Source organism: Schistocerca cancellata, chromosome 1, assembly GCF_023864275.1.
Source record: "Schistocerca cancellata isolate TAMUIC-IGC-003103 chromosome 1, iqSchCanc2.1, whole genome shotgun sequence".
Lineage (NCBI taxonomy): Eukaryota > Metazoa > Arthropoda > Insecta > Orthoptera > Acrididae > Schistocerca > Schistocerca cancellata.
In genome coordinates, this window is record NC_064626.1 from 790256408 (window position 1) to 790277032 (window position 20625).

At 36.9% G+C, this 20625-nt stretch overlaps 1 protein-coding gene across 9 annotated transcripts in view; it reads right to left on the bottom strand.

Moving 5' to 3' along the window:
* Positions 1–789: 789 nt before the first annotated feature.
* Positions 790–20625, bottom strand: part of LOC126187542 (putative thiamine transporter SLC35F3) — a 653727-nt gene continuing 633891 nt past the window's right edge. For 7 of the 9 annotated variants that reach the window (XM_049928741.1, XM_049928748.1, XM_049928702.1 and 4 more), the window contains one exon: positions 790–1240. In XM_049928741.1, coding sequence (XP_049784698.1) covers positions 1126–1240 — 115 coding nt within the window. In that variant the 3' untranslated portion in view covers positions 790–1125. The remainder of the gene's footprint in view (positions 1241–20625) is intronic. The other 2 variants (XM_049928757.1, XM_049928765.1) reach the window with 2 other exon arrangements.

A 20625-nucleotide genomic window follows, 5' to 3' on the forward strand; every position in this document is an offset into this window, starting at 1 on the left:
ACGCGTATTGTCAAGCTGCAGGTATTTTAGTTTCTCCATTTGCAGTTTGATAGTATTTGTTATTTGTGAGAAAGTGTTGTATAATAAAAAGACTTGTAGCATTCAGTTAAATAGTGAAATGTCATACTGTACACCTCACAAATTATGAAAATGTACTCTTTTACTAACAGTTATTTTATCATGTCACATGAAAATGTGAGAAATAACCATGTTAAGGAATGTGATCACAGAGGGTCTGTTGTAAATAAAAGAAATGGAGGTTTTGATTCATTGATGGGATAGTGGGAAATTGCAGTTTGTTCCAAAAATAGGCTGTTCACAAAACACTTGTAATGCCAGTGTTGGAGTACTGCTGGGATGTGTGCTCCTTTGTGAACAATGAAGGGAAGGGTGAATATAACAGAAAAGTTGCAGAATCTGAACTGGCACACATTTGACAAAAGAGGCAGTGTCTCTCTCATATTCCATTAGAAAATTCCAAGAGTTGGTTTTCAGGGCAGAAACTATGAACATTGTTAATATACCTACACATCAGTGCTATGGGCAATTTGAAGATAAATTGTGTAAATATGCACAATCAATCATTCTTTCCCTACTTCATCTATTTCAGTATTTCATCTATCATTAGAAGAGGAAGAAACTGTAATGCATTTGCAATGAAAAGTACTGTATAACATACACACTACAAGTATTTGTAGAATATAGGTTTAGATAATATTTAGATTAAAAGGTTCTTTTTAGGATATTCCAAGTAAATATGAAAATAAAAATGCTAGAATATGAGGATACCTCAAATAGAATTAAGATTTATTTCTCTATAATTGATTTTACAGTTCATAGAAATTTTATTATTCAAAATTATACTTTCAAGTATTAAGTTCTGCAGTTATTCTTTGGTAAAACCAATTATAAAATTATACATCTATCTCAAAAAGTCACAGACATGAAACTGTACTCAAGTGCTAAGTCGTCACTAGACAGAGATGCTTATTTTCTGTCACATTTACTGCAGAAAATGCCTTAATGAACACAGTCTAGCTCAGGAGAGAGTTAAGAATTTGTGGGCAGCGCCGTGTCCATATTATCACACAACTAACAGGGCGGCTCGCTGCGCTCAGGGTCGGGTCACCGCACACGGCCAGACGGTGAGCGGAGATGCGACCGGATGTAACCAGTGCGGTAGTCGATTACATCTCGCCGGCCTGCTGCCCCTGCACCATGCCTGTGGCGCCGGCTCCACCTACACAAGTGCAATCTATGTCAACATCTCATTGATGCATTGATAAAGTACATTTCACATTTTATTCAGAGTGTAAAGTTGCTAAGATATGTCAGTGTAAGTAGCTTTTATTTTTAACTGTTTTTGCAGAGGCAGGCTTGGTGGGGGGCCAAGACTATCAGATTCTAAGGAACTGCAAAATTTTGGTGAAGGAAATATGGTGAAGAAAGCACATTCTAAAGTATGTAATGTAATAAAAGATTGTTAACAGATTATTAGAATACACAAAATTACCTAATAATCACAGAGTGTGTCGTACCCAGAGGATAGTGTACTTAGAAACACATAATGTATTTTGGTCAGTACTTTAGTCTAGTGATTGAATCACAAGAAGGAATTTGCATAGAGCCATAAGCAGGGTCCACCATTTCCTACAGTTTTTGTTGTCATTAGAAACAAGAGTGTGTTTCTAGAGCATTTGTAAATGTTTTGAATTCTACACATTCAAGTGCTATATAATGTATTAAAACTATTTGGAATATATTGTTATTTTCCCTTACATAATTTTGTTATAAGTAAAATTCTATATATTTTTGAAACTAGTTACGTAACATTTGGATGAAGCCATACTTTGTCAATCATACACCAGCTTGTATCTTGAAATTATCTTTACTATGTAATGTGTTATTTGCAAATGAACTGAATTTTCTTAATGTCTCGATAATTTTCCCTGCTTTGAAAATGGAAATTTGCATTGGTTTCCAAGAGCTTCTACCTCAAAATGTATTTAATTAGTAACTGGTTTTTCATAACACTTCTCCTTAATTTGATTTCACTTTCTGATTATTGGTGTATAGAAGAGTAATAACATAACAGATAGACAACTAAATATAGTACTGACAAGATTTTCTCAACTGAAATACTATAAATTTCTATAGAAGATTTTTCCCATTGTATTTGACCATGTTGTACCTTGGAAAATGTTTTGGAAAAATGTTAATTTTCTGGAATATTGGCAATTTAAGGAAGGGATAGATTACTGCTAATCATAAAGATGACACGACACGTTGAGATGTAGACGGGCACAGTGAAAAGACAGAGATACATTAGTCAAAGCCTTCTACACACACACACACACACACACACACACACACACACATTCATTTACACAAGCATGCTCATGACCACCACTCCGGCAGGTCCAGTCTGAGCTGCTGGAGATGGTGGTTTTGATTTGATTTATTATTGGTCCTGTAGATCATACAATTTGTACAGCAAAGCACATCATGATATAGGACTTGCATGCATGAGGTGTGCTTGCTTTTTTAAATGAAGGTTTTTATTTATTTATTTATTTAATTAATTTATTTATTTTTTGCCAGATAAAGGCTCTGGCCAAAAGCTAATGTGTACGTGTCTTTTTGTTGTGCCAGTCTCAACTCAGTATGTCATCTGTACAGTGAGTAGCAGTCTATCTTTCCCTTATATTGTCGGTATGCCAACCTGGGAGTTTACATTGTTTAATTTTCTGTGGTAATTTTTATAATTTCAGGAAAAAGGCTACATCACATTTGAAGGTGGAATAAGAAAATATATCAAACTTCAATTACAGGTCTAGCTCTATCAATCCAACTGTGATAAACTCACAAGGATATACAGTACTTCAGTAATTAATCTATACATAGGTAGTATTAAAGGAGCCAATCATGCAAAAGCAACACTCCATGTTTGCATTTCACACATGTGGTAAGAATGATAGATTACAGTGAATGTTAGACACAGAAAATGAAAAGCAAACACATAACCAGTGAGAATAACAATGAATTTTACATGAGTATGGTACCTTCATTATTGCTCATATGTACACTATCGTATATCACACTCAAAATTTCTGGTCCACAGATCTAATAGGTTTTTCTCTCTGTGGCTAAAAAATACTGTTCCAAACTGTAAAGTGACCTTTCCAGTAGAAATTGCTTCAGATGCTCCCTAAAGAGGAATGGTTATCAAATTTGCTTTTAATATCTGGATGTAGAGCATTAAAAACTTTTGCACCAGAGAACTGCACACCCTTTTGCACCACAGTCAGGTTTTTACAATCATTGTGGAAATTGAGCTTTCTCCTAGTATCATATCCTTAGTATTCACTATTTCCTTTACAAAACTCAGTATTTTTCCTGATGAAACAGGTAAGAGAAGAGATGTACTGGGAAGTAACAGTAAGAATTTTTAGTTTCTGTAAAAGGATTTCTACAAGTACATCTAGAGTCAATGCTGCTCATTATTCGTACAACACATTTTTGGGCCAAGAGCATTTTCTCTGCTACTGCTTGGTTTCCCAAAAATATAGTACTGTATATTATAAGAGAATGGAAATATCGATAGTATGCTACTTTCTTTGTGTCTATATGTCTTCTCTTGGAGAAAACACACAGGGCAAAAATCAGTGAGCTGAGTCTCTTCTGAAGATTTATTTATTATATGATGAGACCAGGTTACTCTGGAGTCAATTACAACACCTAAAAACTTCATTGTTTTAACTCTTACTATTGACTCTGTACCACACTTCGCAGTTAACCCATCCTCAGTTTTAGCAGTTGCAGTGAACTGAATGCAGTTGGTCTTCTTAAAGTTCAATGAGAGTCCAATAGTGCTAACCCATTCCATTAAATCAATGAGAATATTGTTAACAGATCCTTTAAGATCTTCACATGTATGACCATCAATCATAATTTTGGTATCATCTGTGAAAATGGTAAAAAATCAGTGGAGCTTAGAGGTCATTTATAAGTATGAGGAACAGTAAAGGAATAAGAATGGATCCCTGGGGCACTCCACATTTAATGGTTCTCCAATTAGATGAAACCAGGCCGCTATGGATCTCATAAGCTCTATCTGCTTCCTATCTTTCTGCTTTCTATCTTTGAAGTATGATTCTAACCACTTATTTCTTACGCCACTTATTCCTAATAGGTCTGCTTTCTGTAATAAAATTTGGTGGTTCACAGGCTTTTGACAAATCACAAAATAATCCTAGTGCTACCAGTTTGTCATTAATTGAATCCAGAATCTTTTGCATATGACTCAGAACTTCATTAACAGAGTTCTCGCAGCCTGTTTGTTCTGAAACTGACAAGAAGTGGTTGTTGAAAATATTGGCTTCGTCAAAAGCTCTTATGGTTTTCCCTGCCTCCCTTCTAACAATATTCCAACCAGTCTTCATTTTGTTATGAGAGTTATCAATGTCTTTCTCATAATACAATGCTTATGGTATATATATATTACCTTCTTTAGTATCTTACAGTACATTTCATAATGGCCTGTTTTCATTATGTCTTCATATATTCTAACTGCAATGTTAAGTTCTCTCTTTGTTTTACATCATTGTTTAATTCCTTTGTGGTCCAGGGTTTGTCTCATTCATCTACATCTACATCTACATCTACATTTATACTCCGCAAGCCACCCAACGGTGTGTGGCGGAGGGCACTTTACGTGCCACTGTCATTATCTCCCTTTCCTGTTCCAGTCGCGTATGGTTCGCGGGAAGAACGACTGTCTGAAAGCCTCTGTGCGCGCTCTAATCTCTCTAATTTTACATTCGTGATCTCCTCGGGAGGTATAAGTAGGGGGAAGCAATATATTCGATACCTCATCCAGAAACGCACCCTCTCGAAACCTGGCGAGCAAGCTACACCGCGATGCAGAGCGCCTCTCTTGCAGAGTCTGCCACTTGAGTTTGTTAAACATCTCCGTAACGCTATCACGGTTACCAAATAACCCTGTGATGAAACGCGCCGCTCTCCTTTGGATCTTCTCTATCTCCTCCGTCAACCCGATCTGGTACGGATCCCACACTGATGAGCAATACTCAAGTATAGGTCGAACGAGTGTTTTGTAAGCCACCTCCTTTGTTGATGGACTACATTTTCTAAGGACTCTCCCAATGAATCTCAACCTGGTACCCGCCTTACCAACAATTAATTTTATATGATCATTCCACTTCAAATCGTTCCGCACGCATACTCCCAGATATTTTACAGAAGTAACTGCTACCAGTGTTTGTTCCGCTATCATATAATCATACAATAAAGGATCCTTCTTTCTATGTATTCGCAATACATTACATTTGTCTATGTTAAGGGTCAGTTGCCACTCCCTGCACCAAGTGCCTATCCGCTGCAGATCTTCCTGCATTTCGCTACAATTTTCTAATGCTGCAACTTCTCTGTATACTACAGCATCATCCGCGAAAAGCCGCATGGAACTTCCGACACTATCTACTAGCTCATTTATATATATTGTGAAAAGCAATGGTCCCATAACACTCCCCTGTGGCACGCCAGAGGTTACTTTAATGTCTGTAGACGTCTCTCCGTTGATAACAACATGCTGTGTTCTGTTTGCTAAAAACTCTTCAATCCAGCCACACAGCTGGTCTGATATTCCGTAGGCTCTTACTTTGTTTATCAGGCGACAGTGCGGAACTGTATCGAACGCCTTCCGGAAGTCAAGAAAAATAGCATCTACCTGGGAGCCTGTATCTAATATTTTCTGGGTCTCATGAACAAATAAAGCGAGTTGGGTTTCACACGATCGCTGTTTCCGGAATCCATGTTGATTCCTACATAGTAGATTCTGAGTTTCCAAAAATGACATGATACTCGAGCAAAACACATGTTCTAAAATTCTACAACAGATCGATGTCAGAGATATAGGTCTATAGTTTTGCGCATCTGCTCGACGACCCTTCTTGAAGACTGGGACTACCTGTGCTCTTTTCCAATCATTTGGAACCTTCTGTTCCTCTAGAGACTTGCGGTACACGGCTGTTAGAAGGGGGGCAAGTTCTTTCGCGTACTCTGTGTAGACTCGAATTGGTATCCCGTCAGGTCCAGTGGACTTTCCTCTGTTGAGTGATTCCAGTTGCTTTTCTATTCCTTGGACACTTATTTCGATGTCAGCCATTTTTTCGTTGGTGCGAGGATTTAGAGAAGGAACTGCAGTGCGGTCTTCCTCTGTGAAACAGCTTTGGAAAAAGGTGTTTAGTATTTCAGCTTTACGCTTGTCATCCTCTGTTTCAATGCCATCATCATCCCGGAGTGTCTGGACATGATGTTTCGAGCCATTTACTGATTTAACCTAAGACCAGAACTTCCTAGGATTTTCTGTCAAGTCGGTACCTAGTATTTTACTTTCGAATTCACTGAACGCTTCATGCATAGCCCTCCTTACGCTAACTTTGACATCGTTTAGCTTCTGTTTGTCTGAGAGGTTTTGGCTGCGTTTAAACTTGGAGTGAAGCTCTCTTTGCTTTCGCAGTAGTTTCCTAACTTTGTTGTTGTACCACGGTGGGTTTTTCCCGTCTCTCACAGTTTTACTCGGCACGTACCTGTCTAAAACGCATTTTACGATTGCCTTGAACTTTTTCCATAAACACTCAACATTGTCAGTGTCGGAACAGAAATTTTCATTTTGCTCTGTTAGGTAGTCTGAAATCTGCCTTCTATTACTCTTGCTAAACAGATAAACCTTCCTCCCTTTTTTTATATTCCTATTAACTTCCATATTCAGGGATGCTGCAACGGCCTTATGATCACTGATTCCCTGTTCTGCACTTACAGAGTCGAAAAGTTCGGGTCTGTTTGTTATCAGTAGGTCCAAGATGTTATCTCCACGAGTCGGTTCTCTGTTTAATTGCTCGAGGTAATTTTCGGATAGTGCACTCAGTATAATGTCACTCGATGCTCTGTCCCTACCACCTGTCCTAAACATCTGAGTGTCCCAGTCTATATCTGGTAAATTGAAATCTCCACCTAAGACCATAACATGCTGAGAAAATTTATGTGAAATGTATTCCAAATTTTCTCTCAGTTGTTCTGCCACTAATGCTGCTGAGTCGGGGGGTCGGTAAAAGGAGCCAATTATTAACCTAGCTCGGTTGTTGAGTGTAACCTCCACCCATAATAATTCACAGGAACTATCCACTTCTACTTCACTACAGGATAAACTACTACTAACAGCGACGAACACTCCACCACCGGTTGCATGCAATCTATCCTTTCTAAACACCGTCTGTGCCTTTGTAAAAATTTCGGCAGAATTTATCTCTGGCTTCAGCCAGCTTTCTGTACCTATAACGATTTCAGCTTCGGTGCTTTCTATCAGCGCTTGAAGTTCCGGTACTTTACCAATGCAGCTTCGACAGTTTACAATTACAATACCGATTGCTGCTTGGTCCCCGCATGTCCTGACTTTGCCCCGCACCCGTTGAGGCTGTTGCCCTTTCTGCACTTGCCCGAGGCCATCTAACCTAAAAAACCGCCCAGCCCATGCCACACAACCCCTGCTACCCGTGTAGCCACTTGTTGCGTGTAGTGGACTCCTGACCTATCCAGCGGAACCCGAAACCCCACCACCCTATGGCGCAAGTCGAGGAATCTGCAGCCCACACGGTCGCAGAACCGTCTCAGCCTCTGATTCAGACCCTCCACTCGGCTCTGTACCAAAGGTCCGCAGTCAGTCCTGTCGATGATGCTGCAGATGGTGAGCTCTGCTTTCATCCCGCTAGCGAGACTGGCAGTCTTCACCAAATCAGATAGCCGCCGGAAGCCAGAGAGGATTTCCTCCGATCCATAGCGACACACATCATTGGTGCCGACATGAGCGACCACCTGCAGATGGGTGCACCCTGTACCCTTCATGGCATCCGGAAGGACCCTTTCCACATCTGGAATGACTCCCCCCGGTATGCACACGGAGTGCACTTTGGTTTTCTTCCCCTCCCTTGCTGCCATATCCCTAAGGGGCCCCATTACGCGCCTGACGTTGGAGCTCCCAACTACCAGTAAGCCCACCCTCTGCGACTGCCCGGATCTTGCAGACTGAGGGGCAACCTCTGGAACAGGACAAGCAGCCATGTCAGGCCGAAGATCAGTATCAGCCTGAGACAGAGCCTGAAACCGGTTCGTCAGACAAACTGGAGAGGCCTTCCGTTCAGCCCTCCGGAATGTCTTTCGCCCCCTGCCACACCTTGAGACGACCTCCCACTCTACCACAGGTGAGGGATCAGCCTCAATGCGGGCAGTATCCCGGGCAACCACAGTCGTAGACCGATCGGGGGATGCGTGGGACGAGCTGGCCATCCCCGACAAACCCCCATCCAGACCCCCACAGTGATGCCCATTGGCAACAGCTGGGGATTAATTTCTTGAAGGCTGTACTGTCATGCTGAGTGAGGAGTTGTCCATCATGGCCAGAGAGTCCATCCAAGACAGAGGTGACAGTGAAGCTATGGTACCTATTGAAATCTACAAATATATTGTCTGTCAAAGTCTGACTCTCAGGTGAAATCGTATTGCGAAGGTCAAACTACTGGAAGAAGATTATATGAATTCATCAGATGTTGGAGCTCTACTTTGTTGTTGTGTTCACATAAAAAGTCTTCATTAAGATCCCCCAGAATGATAATTTCATTATTTTTACAAAATAAAACAGATAACAATATTTCTATTTGAACCAAAAAGACCCTAAAGTTATTTCCAGGTGGGGAGCTATCCACTGTAACATAAGCTTCAAACAGTTGTTCTAAACAGTATTTCCTTACATCTATTGCTCTAAATATGACATATTTTTTTAACAAAAGTAGCTACACCACCTCTTTCCTTGTTGTCCCTAGAGTAGTAGCTTGCAATGTTGTAGTTAGAATCTAAAAGTAACAAGTTATTGACATTTGTGATATGATATTCTGTAAAGCATAATATTTTACCATTGTTCGTACAATTTCTGTCATTTATATTAACTGATAGCTGATCTACTTTGCTGCTAAGTCCCTTAATGTTTTGATGGAAGGTGGACAGATTAGACTTGTTTGTAGCTGTGTCACTTATCTTGGGTAGTTCTTGTTCTTTGTATCTGTAGTTAAAAATTCTTTCAGAGGAGATGGATGCACTACTTTTCATCTGCTTGCTTTTCCTTGTGCAGTCTGCTTGGCTGTTGCGTTGTTTTCTGTTGCCACTGGTACTTCGTTTTCTTCTCCTGCAGGTGCCTAAAAAATTCTTGGTGTATTTGTTGAGTGTGGCTTTTGCTTCCTGGTGACGGTCAAGTAGTGAAGTTATTTTTGGAGGCTTGTAAAATTTGTACTCCATTCTTATTGGTTTGAACCATTTTGTAATTTGTGTCTGTTTTACTAATTGATTGTTATTTTCTGGCCTACTGTGTTTAAACCACTTCATAACTTGCAATTTCATTGTCCTGTGAAATACAAGTAAATATTGTATCTGGAAGTACCTCCTTTTCTGATGTATTTAAATTAAGGCAGTGAGCTGTCTAGAGCCTTCATTCCAAAATGTTTGTTTATAACATCAACTTTCTGGAAATGAATACATATTTCTGTGGAACTCTTGCTTGTGAGAGTGATTTCAAGGTTCACACATTTACAGTTCAGAAAATCATGATGTTGTGGAACATTCACAATGGTCAAATTTGTGTGAGGTAAATTATTTACACATTTTTTCAGTTGTCCAGTGAAATATATTATGGTACACACCACCCATTCATCAGCTGCAGGCTGCTTATACTCAGGCTCAACTTTGTTTATTGCTTTCTTCCATGAATTTACAGTATTGTAGTTTATCATAATTTCTCACCTTCATGATGATCTTAATGGCATCTTTCTTCCCCCCTCCCCCCTCCCCCAACTGTGCCCTGTCTTTTTTTTTTTTTTAAGGGAAAAAAGTACACAGAAACATTTCTTACTGGATACTAAGCAGTTTCCTGCAACAATATGCAAAATTCTTTTCCTCATGTATGCCTCACTTCTTTTGCACAGCTACACAAAATAATGACAAACAAAAAATCTTTTGGATATTCACACAAATTGTTAACACCAGTTTGCCAATAAAGGCCACAAACAGCTTTGCTGAAAGATTATTTATTATTCTGGAAAGAGTTACCAATTTACTTGTACATCAAATTTAGAAACCTGCTAGTAGTCTGTAGTTATTCAATGTTTATGCATTTAAGACAAAAAATGCTGCATCTGGATCGACATTACTGTCACAGTGTATCATGCAACATCAACATGAGTTCATGAAAGCTGGAACAAATTTTTTTTGCTTATTGGAATTCTATGAACTTTATTGCCTTTATAGTACTTTAGTAGCTTCAATATTTAATGAATTTTTACACAAACCTTCTTTTCATTGCGTTTATTTGTGACATCTATGTATCATCTTTTCTGTGTAGCTACTTACTTGTTTGATGTAGCTTTTTTAAGCAGTTTGCTTATTGCACATTAGTGCTAAACTATGGCTACAAAACCAAGGAAACTATGTATATTATGTTTTGCAGGAGGTACACTTTCAAATATCACTGTATCTGCAGATGCAGTACTTACAAGAAATGCCTAAACTCACAAATTGGAAAAACAGGTGAGCGGACTGATTGTAGCTTACTAAGTTCCAACAAACTTAATTACACATGACATGCTTAACAACAAACTTTAGGAAGGCATGATAAGGCACTACAGAACATTTCAGCCATTCTAAACTTATCTGAGTCAATAACTGTCAACATCTATATGTTTGGGTTTCTCCTCCTCCTCCTCCTCCTCCTCCTCCTCCTTCTTCTTCTTCTTCTTCTTCTTTTTCCTTTTAACTTCTGCACTAGAGGCACCATTGACATATTACTTAGTCCTTGATGAATTTGCATAGAGTAATCAATGCAAAGCATCTACAAGAAATACAAGATTTTCGGTTCTCAACTTTATACAATATTATTACTGCAGGCTAAACTAAGGTTTTATGGAATTCATGATACAGCAAGCCATTGGATAACGTCATATCTGACAAAAATAATGCAGGAAGTGGTACTTAATAACAGAACCAACGTAAGCATGTAAGATTCTTCAGACTGGGGAGAAAACTCGTTTGGAGTCCACAGGACTGAATCTTAGGTTGACTAGTGCTTCTATTATATGTAAATGACTTCTTGTCTAATACAAAACTGCAGAATTCGTTATTTTTGCACATGTCACTACCATTGTAACAATACATATGCACAAACAGCAACAGAATAAAGGGCAAATAATGTTCTTAAAGGGATTGTTGAATGGTTTTCTATAAATGGTCTCACTGTCAGTTTCAAAAAGACATAACATGTTAATTTCTGCATATGTAGAGATACTACACCAATGATAAGTGTAACACGTGGTGAGGAAGTAAATACTAGAGTGGAAATTTCAAAATTGGTTGCCCATTTGCACTTCAAATCATTGAAAATCTTGGGGAGAACCAAGACAATAATTTGGCACATTTAGCATATTTTATTCAATAATGTCATATGGAATAATGACTGGGATATTTCATCTTTAAGAAACTTGTAGTGCTCAACCCTATTATCTTTTAGACATTTGTTAGGGATTTTGATACTGTTTCATGATATATTTATTCCCTCAAATAGTTTGTGGTAAATAATCCATTTCAGTTCAAAAGGAACAATGTGGTATGTAATTAAAATACTAGAAGAAAAAATGATATTAATTACTCCACATCTGACACAAAAAGGGGGTGCACAATGCTGTCACCAAAATTTTTGATCACCTACCCAGTGATATAAAATGTCTGACAGACAGCAAAGATAAATTTGAAAATGAACTGATAAGTTTCTCCTTGGCAAGTACTTCTGTTTCATAGAAGAATTTCTATTTAGGTAATATGTAAAAAGGTGGTGGTGGTGGGTATATTTTACTAACTCAATGTTCAGAAAAAAAACCATTAAATGGTCAGAATGTAGCCATATTTACATTATGATTAATCGTACAAATGATCTAGGGATCATGAAACTAATTAACTAACTTCTTTGCCCTTAACTACATTGTCCCAGAAGATTGTGAGTGAAACTACACAAAGTGTGCCTGCACTACTGTCCACAGGTCAACATAATAAGAAAGATACCTAAGTGTAAAGCACAAGGAATGAGCTTTTTGGTTAACTTATCCATGCAATCTTAGCATCTCAGTTTACAATCCATCTGCATGCAAAGGAGCTTCGCACATGCAACCTCATACAGTGTATGTCTGTTGGTATCTGTTTCTTAGGCTTGTAAAAACTCCTTTTACTTCATCTGGAACAGGAATAAGTCTTTATAAATATGAAATTGTTTACTGTTTGCTATATCCACTATGAATTTGTTTGAGTGCTTGGTCAGTATACTAGTATAATTAGTAAACATCATAGTTCTTGAAGAGTCCTCCAGAGTCTTAGGTAAATCATTTACGTAGGCCAAGAACAGAAGCAGGCCAAGGACCATATTTTGTGGTACACCAGAGTTCATGTTTCCTCATTCTGAATTTAGTCTCTTTTCTGTTGTGTAATTCATTAATGCGACCCTCTGTTTTCTATCATTAAGATACCAGTGAACCCAGCAGTGCTTTAGAGGTGCTATATGTCTATGGAAATTAGATATAGTCCTTATCACCTTCTACCCCCTCTGTCTGTCCGTCCCCTCCTCACCTCTCACTTTGTCTATCATCCCATCCTCCCCCTCTCTCTGTCCATAAGCTCCTCCCTCCTATCTCTTTGCATTTTCTCCTCTCTTTCTCTCTGTCAATCTTCTCTTTCCCCTCTCTATGACAATTTCCACCTTTGCCCCTCTGTCCATCCCCTTATCTCCTTTTCCACTCTCCCCCTGACCTTGAGCCTTGTTTATTGTTATTGCAAACAACAACTTGACTGGGAATTCACTTAAAATAAACTGGAAACCAGTTGGTATCAAACTGGTATGCAGGATATGAGAAAGACCTCTCCAGCTGCTGGAACTGTGAGAATAGTAGCTTAAATGAGAGTTCTTGACATATTTTAATCTGCAAATGGGTAGGATTACAAACATTTCAGATGATTCAGATTCTATAGTAGTATTATAATCATGAGCCAATAAGTTATAATCATAAGCCATAGAAACTACTCCTCTATTTTCTGTCAAATCTGTCTACAAGCAAGAAAACAAAACTTCACATTGTTGTGTACAATTTTTTTGTTTGAAATTATATATAAGGAGAAAGAATATATTTGGGAGAATTATTTGCTATTGTAATTAAAACTGACTACAAAAATTTTAATGAAAGTACACATTATCATAGATAGCATTTTGGTTTTAACAGTTAGCTTTAACAGACAACTTGCAAACTGCTGTTTAAAAAAAAAAAATTTTTTTTAAAGAAAGCCTTTGTTGGAGCACTGTGTAATTCAAAGTAAACTAGTCAACCATTTTTCAAAAATTTTGCTATAAGTTTGATGACTATATTGTATTTATCTATATTTATAAAATATATATATTAAAAGTATATAGCTTGTATTTGTCCAAATGTTATTAGATTATCATGTAAAAATTTGAAATAAATCAGCTGAGAAACTATAATGAGTCACCCTGTATGTAAGTAGTGGTGGGTATGCCTCAGATGGAAATGCAAATATTTTGCTAATCTTGTTTCTAATAAGGTAATTTGTGGTGTGACAAAAATGGAGATTGTGAAGTCAATGTGGTATAGAAGAATGGGATAAATAAAAATATATTTATAGCAACAGGCAAATCTTCATCACTTATTTAGTGCAACAAGAACCCACAATGTTAAATCAAAATTTTCAGCAGCAAGAATGTACTCCTAGACACAACAAGATTTTGAGCCATTGATAACAACAATGAGATAATGAAGAAAAGTAAAAAGTTAATGTTTTGTATATCTTACATCTCTTGAGAAACTTTGGAAAATAGTGAAGATATTAAGACCATGAATTTAATAGTGATGTGTGGGAGGGTAAGATTACAAATGGTGGCATCAGCCGTGATTTGTTGACTGATAACAAAGTTTTGTCTGTTGCAGAAAAAGAAAGGACAATTATATCTCATTTACAGTTTTTATATATGCACAGAAACTCCAATAACCTTAAGAAAGAAGACCAGAGAACTGCCCAACAAAGTCTTATCAATAGTGACAAGAATTTTATGTGATACCAACAATGGTGGATCAGATGAACTGAAAGAGGACTTTACAACCACGACGAAAGACATCAGAAAAGAAAAGTACAAATCATTTGTGAAATTAATTTTTCTTGATGGACTTGGGTGATTGGTAGCAAAATGAATAGAGATGAGGGTAGTGGTGATGAAATGAAAGCTGTAGGACCCAGCCTAGACATGTTTGAACCAAGTGAAAGTGTAGTTAGCAAAGAAACAGTGAAAACCAATATTATGCAGTTGATTTTGGCAAAATTGAGTGCAGTTAATGATCAGTTAAAACCGACAACAATAGCAAATTTAGTGCAGTTACTGATGAGTTAACCAAAAACTTTATTTCACTACTAGGGCAGTTAAATGAACTGAAAACTGGAAACTGAAAACAATGACAAAGTGGACAGGTTACATTACCAAATAGACCAACTTAGCAATCAGGTTTTGGAGCTAAAAAGTGGGTTGTCAGATGGATTAAAAAGTCTGAATGAAAAAGTCAATGTATTAGAAAATAAATTTATCATTTTGGAAAATGAGTTAATTGCACAATCTTCACAACAGTAGAAGAACGTTAATGGTGTCTGAGTTCAACAGATGGCCGTAGAGGAAAAATGGAACTCAATGTTGGTAGTTTAGATTAAAAATTTTAAATGTTGGAAACAGTATGATAAAAAATGTAAATGTTCTAGATCAAAAAATTTCAGTAGTTCAGGAAAATTTCATTCACAATAATCTGTATTCAAACAATGGTATTGCGTGGTCCAACATTCCAATCAAAAGTTTTCCATCAGACAATTTTCATCCAGTGGATTTTCTACACCACTGTAGAGATAGTTTTGTGTCTGGCATGAGTGATGACCAAAAGATTAAATTTGTTAAAAGATGTTTTGAAGATGAAGCTCCGTCATGGGTAAATCTAAATTTAAATCAGTGGGAGACATACCAAAGTTTTGATAAAAGTTTTTTGAATAAGTTTTGGTCAGAAGGTGAACAAGGGAGAATAAAAGGTGAATTTCTGAATGGTCCAAACTATAGGAATAGGGCTGGTACACTGAAAGAATTTTGTAATAATCAAATAATAAGCACACCCTGACAGACCATTTGGTGAAATTAGATTAATTGATGCACTAAAAAGGAGATTACCAGGTAGGTTGCTGTGGGATTTAGTACATGGACCTGACGATTGTTTAGAACAATTTTTACGATATGTAGACAGGCTGCAAAGGGCAATAGAATGAAACATGTATCATAATAACTGAAATGATAAGGACGAAAATGGTAACAACTACAGAAACAGAGATGGTGCTAACTTTAATCAGGGTCAACATGCTAATAGAGATAGAAACTTTGAACATCAGCAGAACAGGAACAATGGATATAACTACGGATAATATAATAGGAGAAGCAATCATAGAGGCAACTATTCAGGAAACGGTGGTCTGCCTCAATGAGGGACCACAGTTTTGGGGCGAGGAGACGTAACAAGAACAGGACCCCCAATTTACGTGTACATTTAGAAAATAATAATAGTATTAATAATGTAGCACAGGTATCTGAAGTTGAACAAAAGGAACATCAGATTTCTCATTTATGTTTTGACGAAAAGTTTTGGAATACTATGTTTAGTAAAAATGGTGTAGATACTAATCACGAACCAGAATGTAAGAGTAATGAGAATTTTGGTGTGGTATGTGCTAATTATTTCTTCTCTTGGTCAGAAAACAGTGTTATTGATGTATGTGAAACAGGTATTGGATCTGAATTAGGTGGTATTTTTGATGTAGATGTGAATGAACTGTGAAATGACTGAGGTTGGTAAGTCTGAGACTGACAGCTTATTGCAAATGAATGTAGGTGATACGTGTAACTTTGATAGTGATGAGACGTGTGTTGTTAATGATGAAGTAATTTGCAAGAATATGATGATAATGAAGATGATGATGATGATGATGAGTATCAGGTTTTTGTGGAGTTTAAGCATAACAAAGTTTCAGAGTTATTTGTGAATACATGTAATGTAAATGATGTATGTGAAGATGTAAGTGAGAGTCATGGAATACCAATCAAAGCAGTTTCCAAGTCAAAGCAGTTTCTCATTAATGTCGTGCAGAGTAATACTAAAATGTAGACTTTCACGGCCGGAAATATCATGTCCATTATAATTATCCGGGCTGTTATGCCGTGGTCGGTTGATGAATTCTGTGTCGATTCCCAACGTTTTGTCTCCGACTGCGGGAGACATCTTCAAGGGGGTCCGTAGCATGGCAGTAGCGAGCCAGTGGGTGTGTTGGACCTTCCATCGAGCTACGGGACCCCCTTGAAGATGTCTCCCGCAGTCGGAGACGAAACGTTGGGAATTGACACAGCATTCATCAACCGACCACGGCATAACAGCCCGGATAATTATAATGGACATGCAGAGTAATGATTGAAACAATAAAGTTGGGTTATCTGTTGGCTTAGAGAATAAAAGTGAATTTTTTTTTTAAATTTGTTTGGGACCATATTGATGATAACATAGATAAATTTGCATTCTGGAATAAGTTAGCTGTGGTTACTCAAAATCTGTATCCAAATTGGTGGAATGAAGTGAAAGAAGATCAAAGTGATGTTAATTGTGCTATGGAACCCATTGAGTGTATTCAATCTTCACCTGACAACATGTGAAACCAAAGTAATGCTAAGATACCAATGAAGTTGATAAAACCCTGCAAAAACAGTATGGATGTAGCATTTGATGAAATTGAAAGTGATCATTTACATGAATTATCTAATAACAGACATGATAATTCAGGTTTTGGATGTTCTTATATTAAGATTGATCAATGGGAAGGGAACTGTTTGATTGATACAGGTAGCCTGATTTGTGGTATATCTGAACAATTTAGAGACAAAATCAAGTATAGTAAGAATTTTGTGAAAATGCCCATTGCACGTGTGAAAATAAGAGGAGCTGATGGTAAGCAAAACAAGCAGGTAAAATGTCAAGCACTGTTAACATTAAATATAGAGGACAAGATATACAAACATGGATGCATAATGACACCTAGTCTAGAAGAGAATATTCACTATGTCAGTAAATTTTTGATAATATATAATTGTGTTTTGTTTGCCAAGAATGTAGTATGTAAGATCATGTGAGTTTTAAAGTTCTGTCTTATCTATTGACTGAGGGAGATGATGTAAAATCAGGGGGATAGGAGAAAGCAGAGACATGATGGTAAAGGTAGATTTTCTAAGTTTGAAGTAGGAGATCCAATGTTGGAGAAAGCCAAAGGGAAATCTAAAGTGTTGATAGAAATGATCCATAAGTGTCTAATTTTTATTTGGTTGTTCTTTTCCCATTGTCATGAATTTAGTACGTAAGATCATGTAGTTTCTAGAGTTTCATCTTATGCAGTGACTGAGTTTAACTCTATCTGTAGATTAGTGAGACTATATAACTGTATTTTGTTTGTCTGGAATTTATTATGTAAGATGTTGTGATTTTTAAAGTTTTGTCTACCTACTGACTGGATTAAAATCTATGATACTCTACATAATTGTGTTCTGTAATAGATTTGTGCTTTAGAATTTAATATATACATGCTATGAGTCTAAATGAGTGGAGCTTTTTACTGTTTTGAAATGGGAAATATTCATAATTTGTACTTCAAAAATTAGGAATAGTATTTGAGCATATCAGTGTGTAAAACCTTGTTGGTTCATTTCATCTTTATTGTATTTAACTCTGTTAATTAATGAGCACTTTTTAATTGCACTGACATAAATCCCATATAATTGACTATGTAAAATGACGATGGAGAACATATCTTATGTGATGTGAAGGAGGTACTGAACAGCATATTTAGTACACAAAACAATGTTTCAGGATTTGGTGTGAATGCTAGACAGGAAGTTACTTATCTGTGTGATGAGAACTGTAAGGAGGAAGCTGAAAGATGTAGGCGGGTCCACTCCCCACAAATCTGTATCAATTGTAAATGATTTTTCTGGGTCTTTGTGTACGTAGGTTAGTGTGGAAGACATTTACTAGTATGGACAATATAATAAGATGTATACATGTCTGCTTTCATACTTTGATTCTGGTTGTCAAGCTACTGGATTGTGTCACCATTCAAAGATAATTTATGACTATGTTTACCTGAATTTATCCTGAGTATTGCAATATTGTATCTGATTGGATCTTGAATTGTGGACAGACTCATGCTTAACTCTGTTTTGGTTACCCCTGGTCATTGTGACTCTCTCTCTCTCTCTCTCTCTCTCTCTCTCTCTCTCTCTCTCTCTCTCTATCTCTCTCTTGTGCAACCATTGATTGAAATGATTGAAGCTAGATGCTTCTCACAATTACTCATTGCATATAATTGAAGTCATTGATATGATTATGAACTTTATTCATTTTGTTGTGTGGAAATTTTTTTGCTGGTTTGTACCCGGTGTGGTTTGGATTCATGACTCGATCCCCACATCGTAATCGTAGGCCCTAATATTTTTCCATTTTTTTGTTCTTTTGTGAGTCAACATATCTGTAAATACTATGGTTTATATGGCTGATTGATTCCTAGTCATGATCAAATATATTCTTCTGGTCTGTACCCATCGTTGTGAGTTTTTTGTCACTTCACTTGTGGTACATGTAGGCTCTGAAATTTTTTTTCTCTTCTCTTTTCAAGATTTGGTCGGTTTGATTGAATAGATCTTAACTTAAAATTTATAAATTCTTGTAATTTACATTTTCTCTGTAATTATTTTTATAGTTTAGTGGTGTAATGTTGTAGTTTTTTCCTTGTATTATTTGTCTTGTGACAGTATGTTCCACAGATCTGAAAATCTGAATGCCATATTCTGATATATGTATAGAGTATGATTTTTATAGTAGATATTTTCTTATGTTCTCTGTAATAGATATGTTACGTATCAGATACTTCTATACATCTATCTGCTAGTCTGGGCATCATTTTGTAGACCGTTTGGTAAAACTTATAGTCTGTCACAAAACATTGTAAACATTCGGTTTCTAAATTTTGTGAGGGGGATATTGTAATGTGCCACCCTCCTCTAACATTACCCTTTTTTTTTTTTTATAGAAATAACTGATACCATATATAATATCGATTCTTGCATAGGTTAAAATTATCTCAGCTGTTTCACTAAAATAACTCATATGAATTTGTATATGGTCATTATATTTCAGGCTAAAATGTATAAAAACAAATTGATGTGTTACAATCGATATGTACTAACTCTTCTTTTAAAAATATTTGAAATTATGAAATTGCTGGCACATTTAAGATTCATATTATTAATTGTAGAATCTAACACTAATTATTAAATATATCTGCAGACTCAGTTATAAAATATTGTTATATTTTGGTGTTGATTCTTCTGTTGTCAAGAAAATACGTAAACTCTTTGGAATAGTTAGTACTGCAGAATGTAAGTAGTGGTAGGTATGTCTCAGTCGGGAAATATACATATTTTGCTAATGTTGTATCTAATAATGTAATTTGTGCTGTGACATTCTACGGATCAGAGCGTGGAATGTCAGATCCCTTAATCGGGCAGGTAGGTTAGAAAATTTAAAAAGGGAAATGAATAGATTAAAGTTAGATATAGTGGGAATTAGTGAAGTTTGGTGGCAGGAGGAACAAGACTTCTGGTCAGGTGAATACAGGGTTATAAATACAAAATCAAATAGGGGGAATGCAGGAGTAGGTTTAATAATGAATAAAAAAATAGGAGTGCGGGTAAACTACTACAAACGGCATAGCGAACGCATTATTGTGGGCAAGATAGACACGAAGCCCATGCCTACTACAGTAGTACAAGTTTATATGCCAACTAACTCTGCAGATGATGAAGAAATTGATGAAATGTATGATGAGATAAGAGAAATGATTCAGGTAGTGAAGGGACACAAAAATTTAATAGTCATGGGTGACTGGAATTCGAAAGTAGGAAAAGGAAGAGAAGGAAACGTAGTAGGTGAATATGGATTGGGGCTAAGAAATGAAAGAGGAAGCCGCCTGGTAGAATTTTGCACAGAGCATAACTTAATCATACCTAACACTGGTTCAAGAATCGTGAAAGAAGGTTGTATACATGGAAGAACCCTGGAGATACTAGAAGGTTTCAGATAGATTATATGATGGCAAGACAGAGATTTAGGAACCAGGTTTTAAATTGTAAGACATTTCCAGGGGCAGATGTGGACTCTGACCACAATCTGTTGGTTATGAACTGTAGATTAAAACTGAAGAAACTGCAAAAATGTGGGAATTTAAGGAGATGGGACCTGGATAAACTAAAAGAACCAGAGGTTGTACAGAGTTTCAGGGAGAGCATAAGGGAACAATTGACAGGAATGGAGGAAAGAAATACAGTAGAAGAAGAAT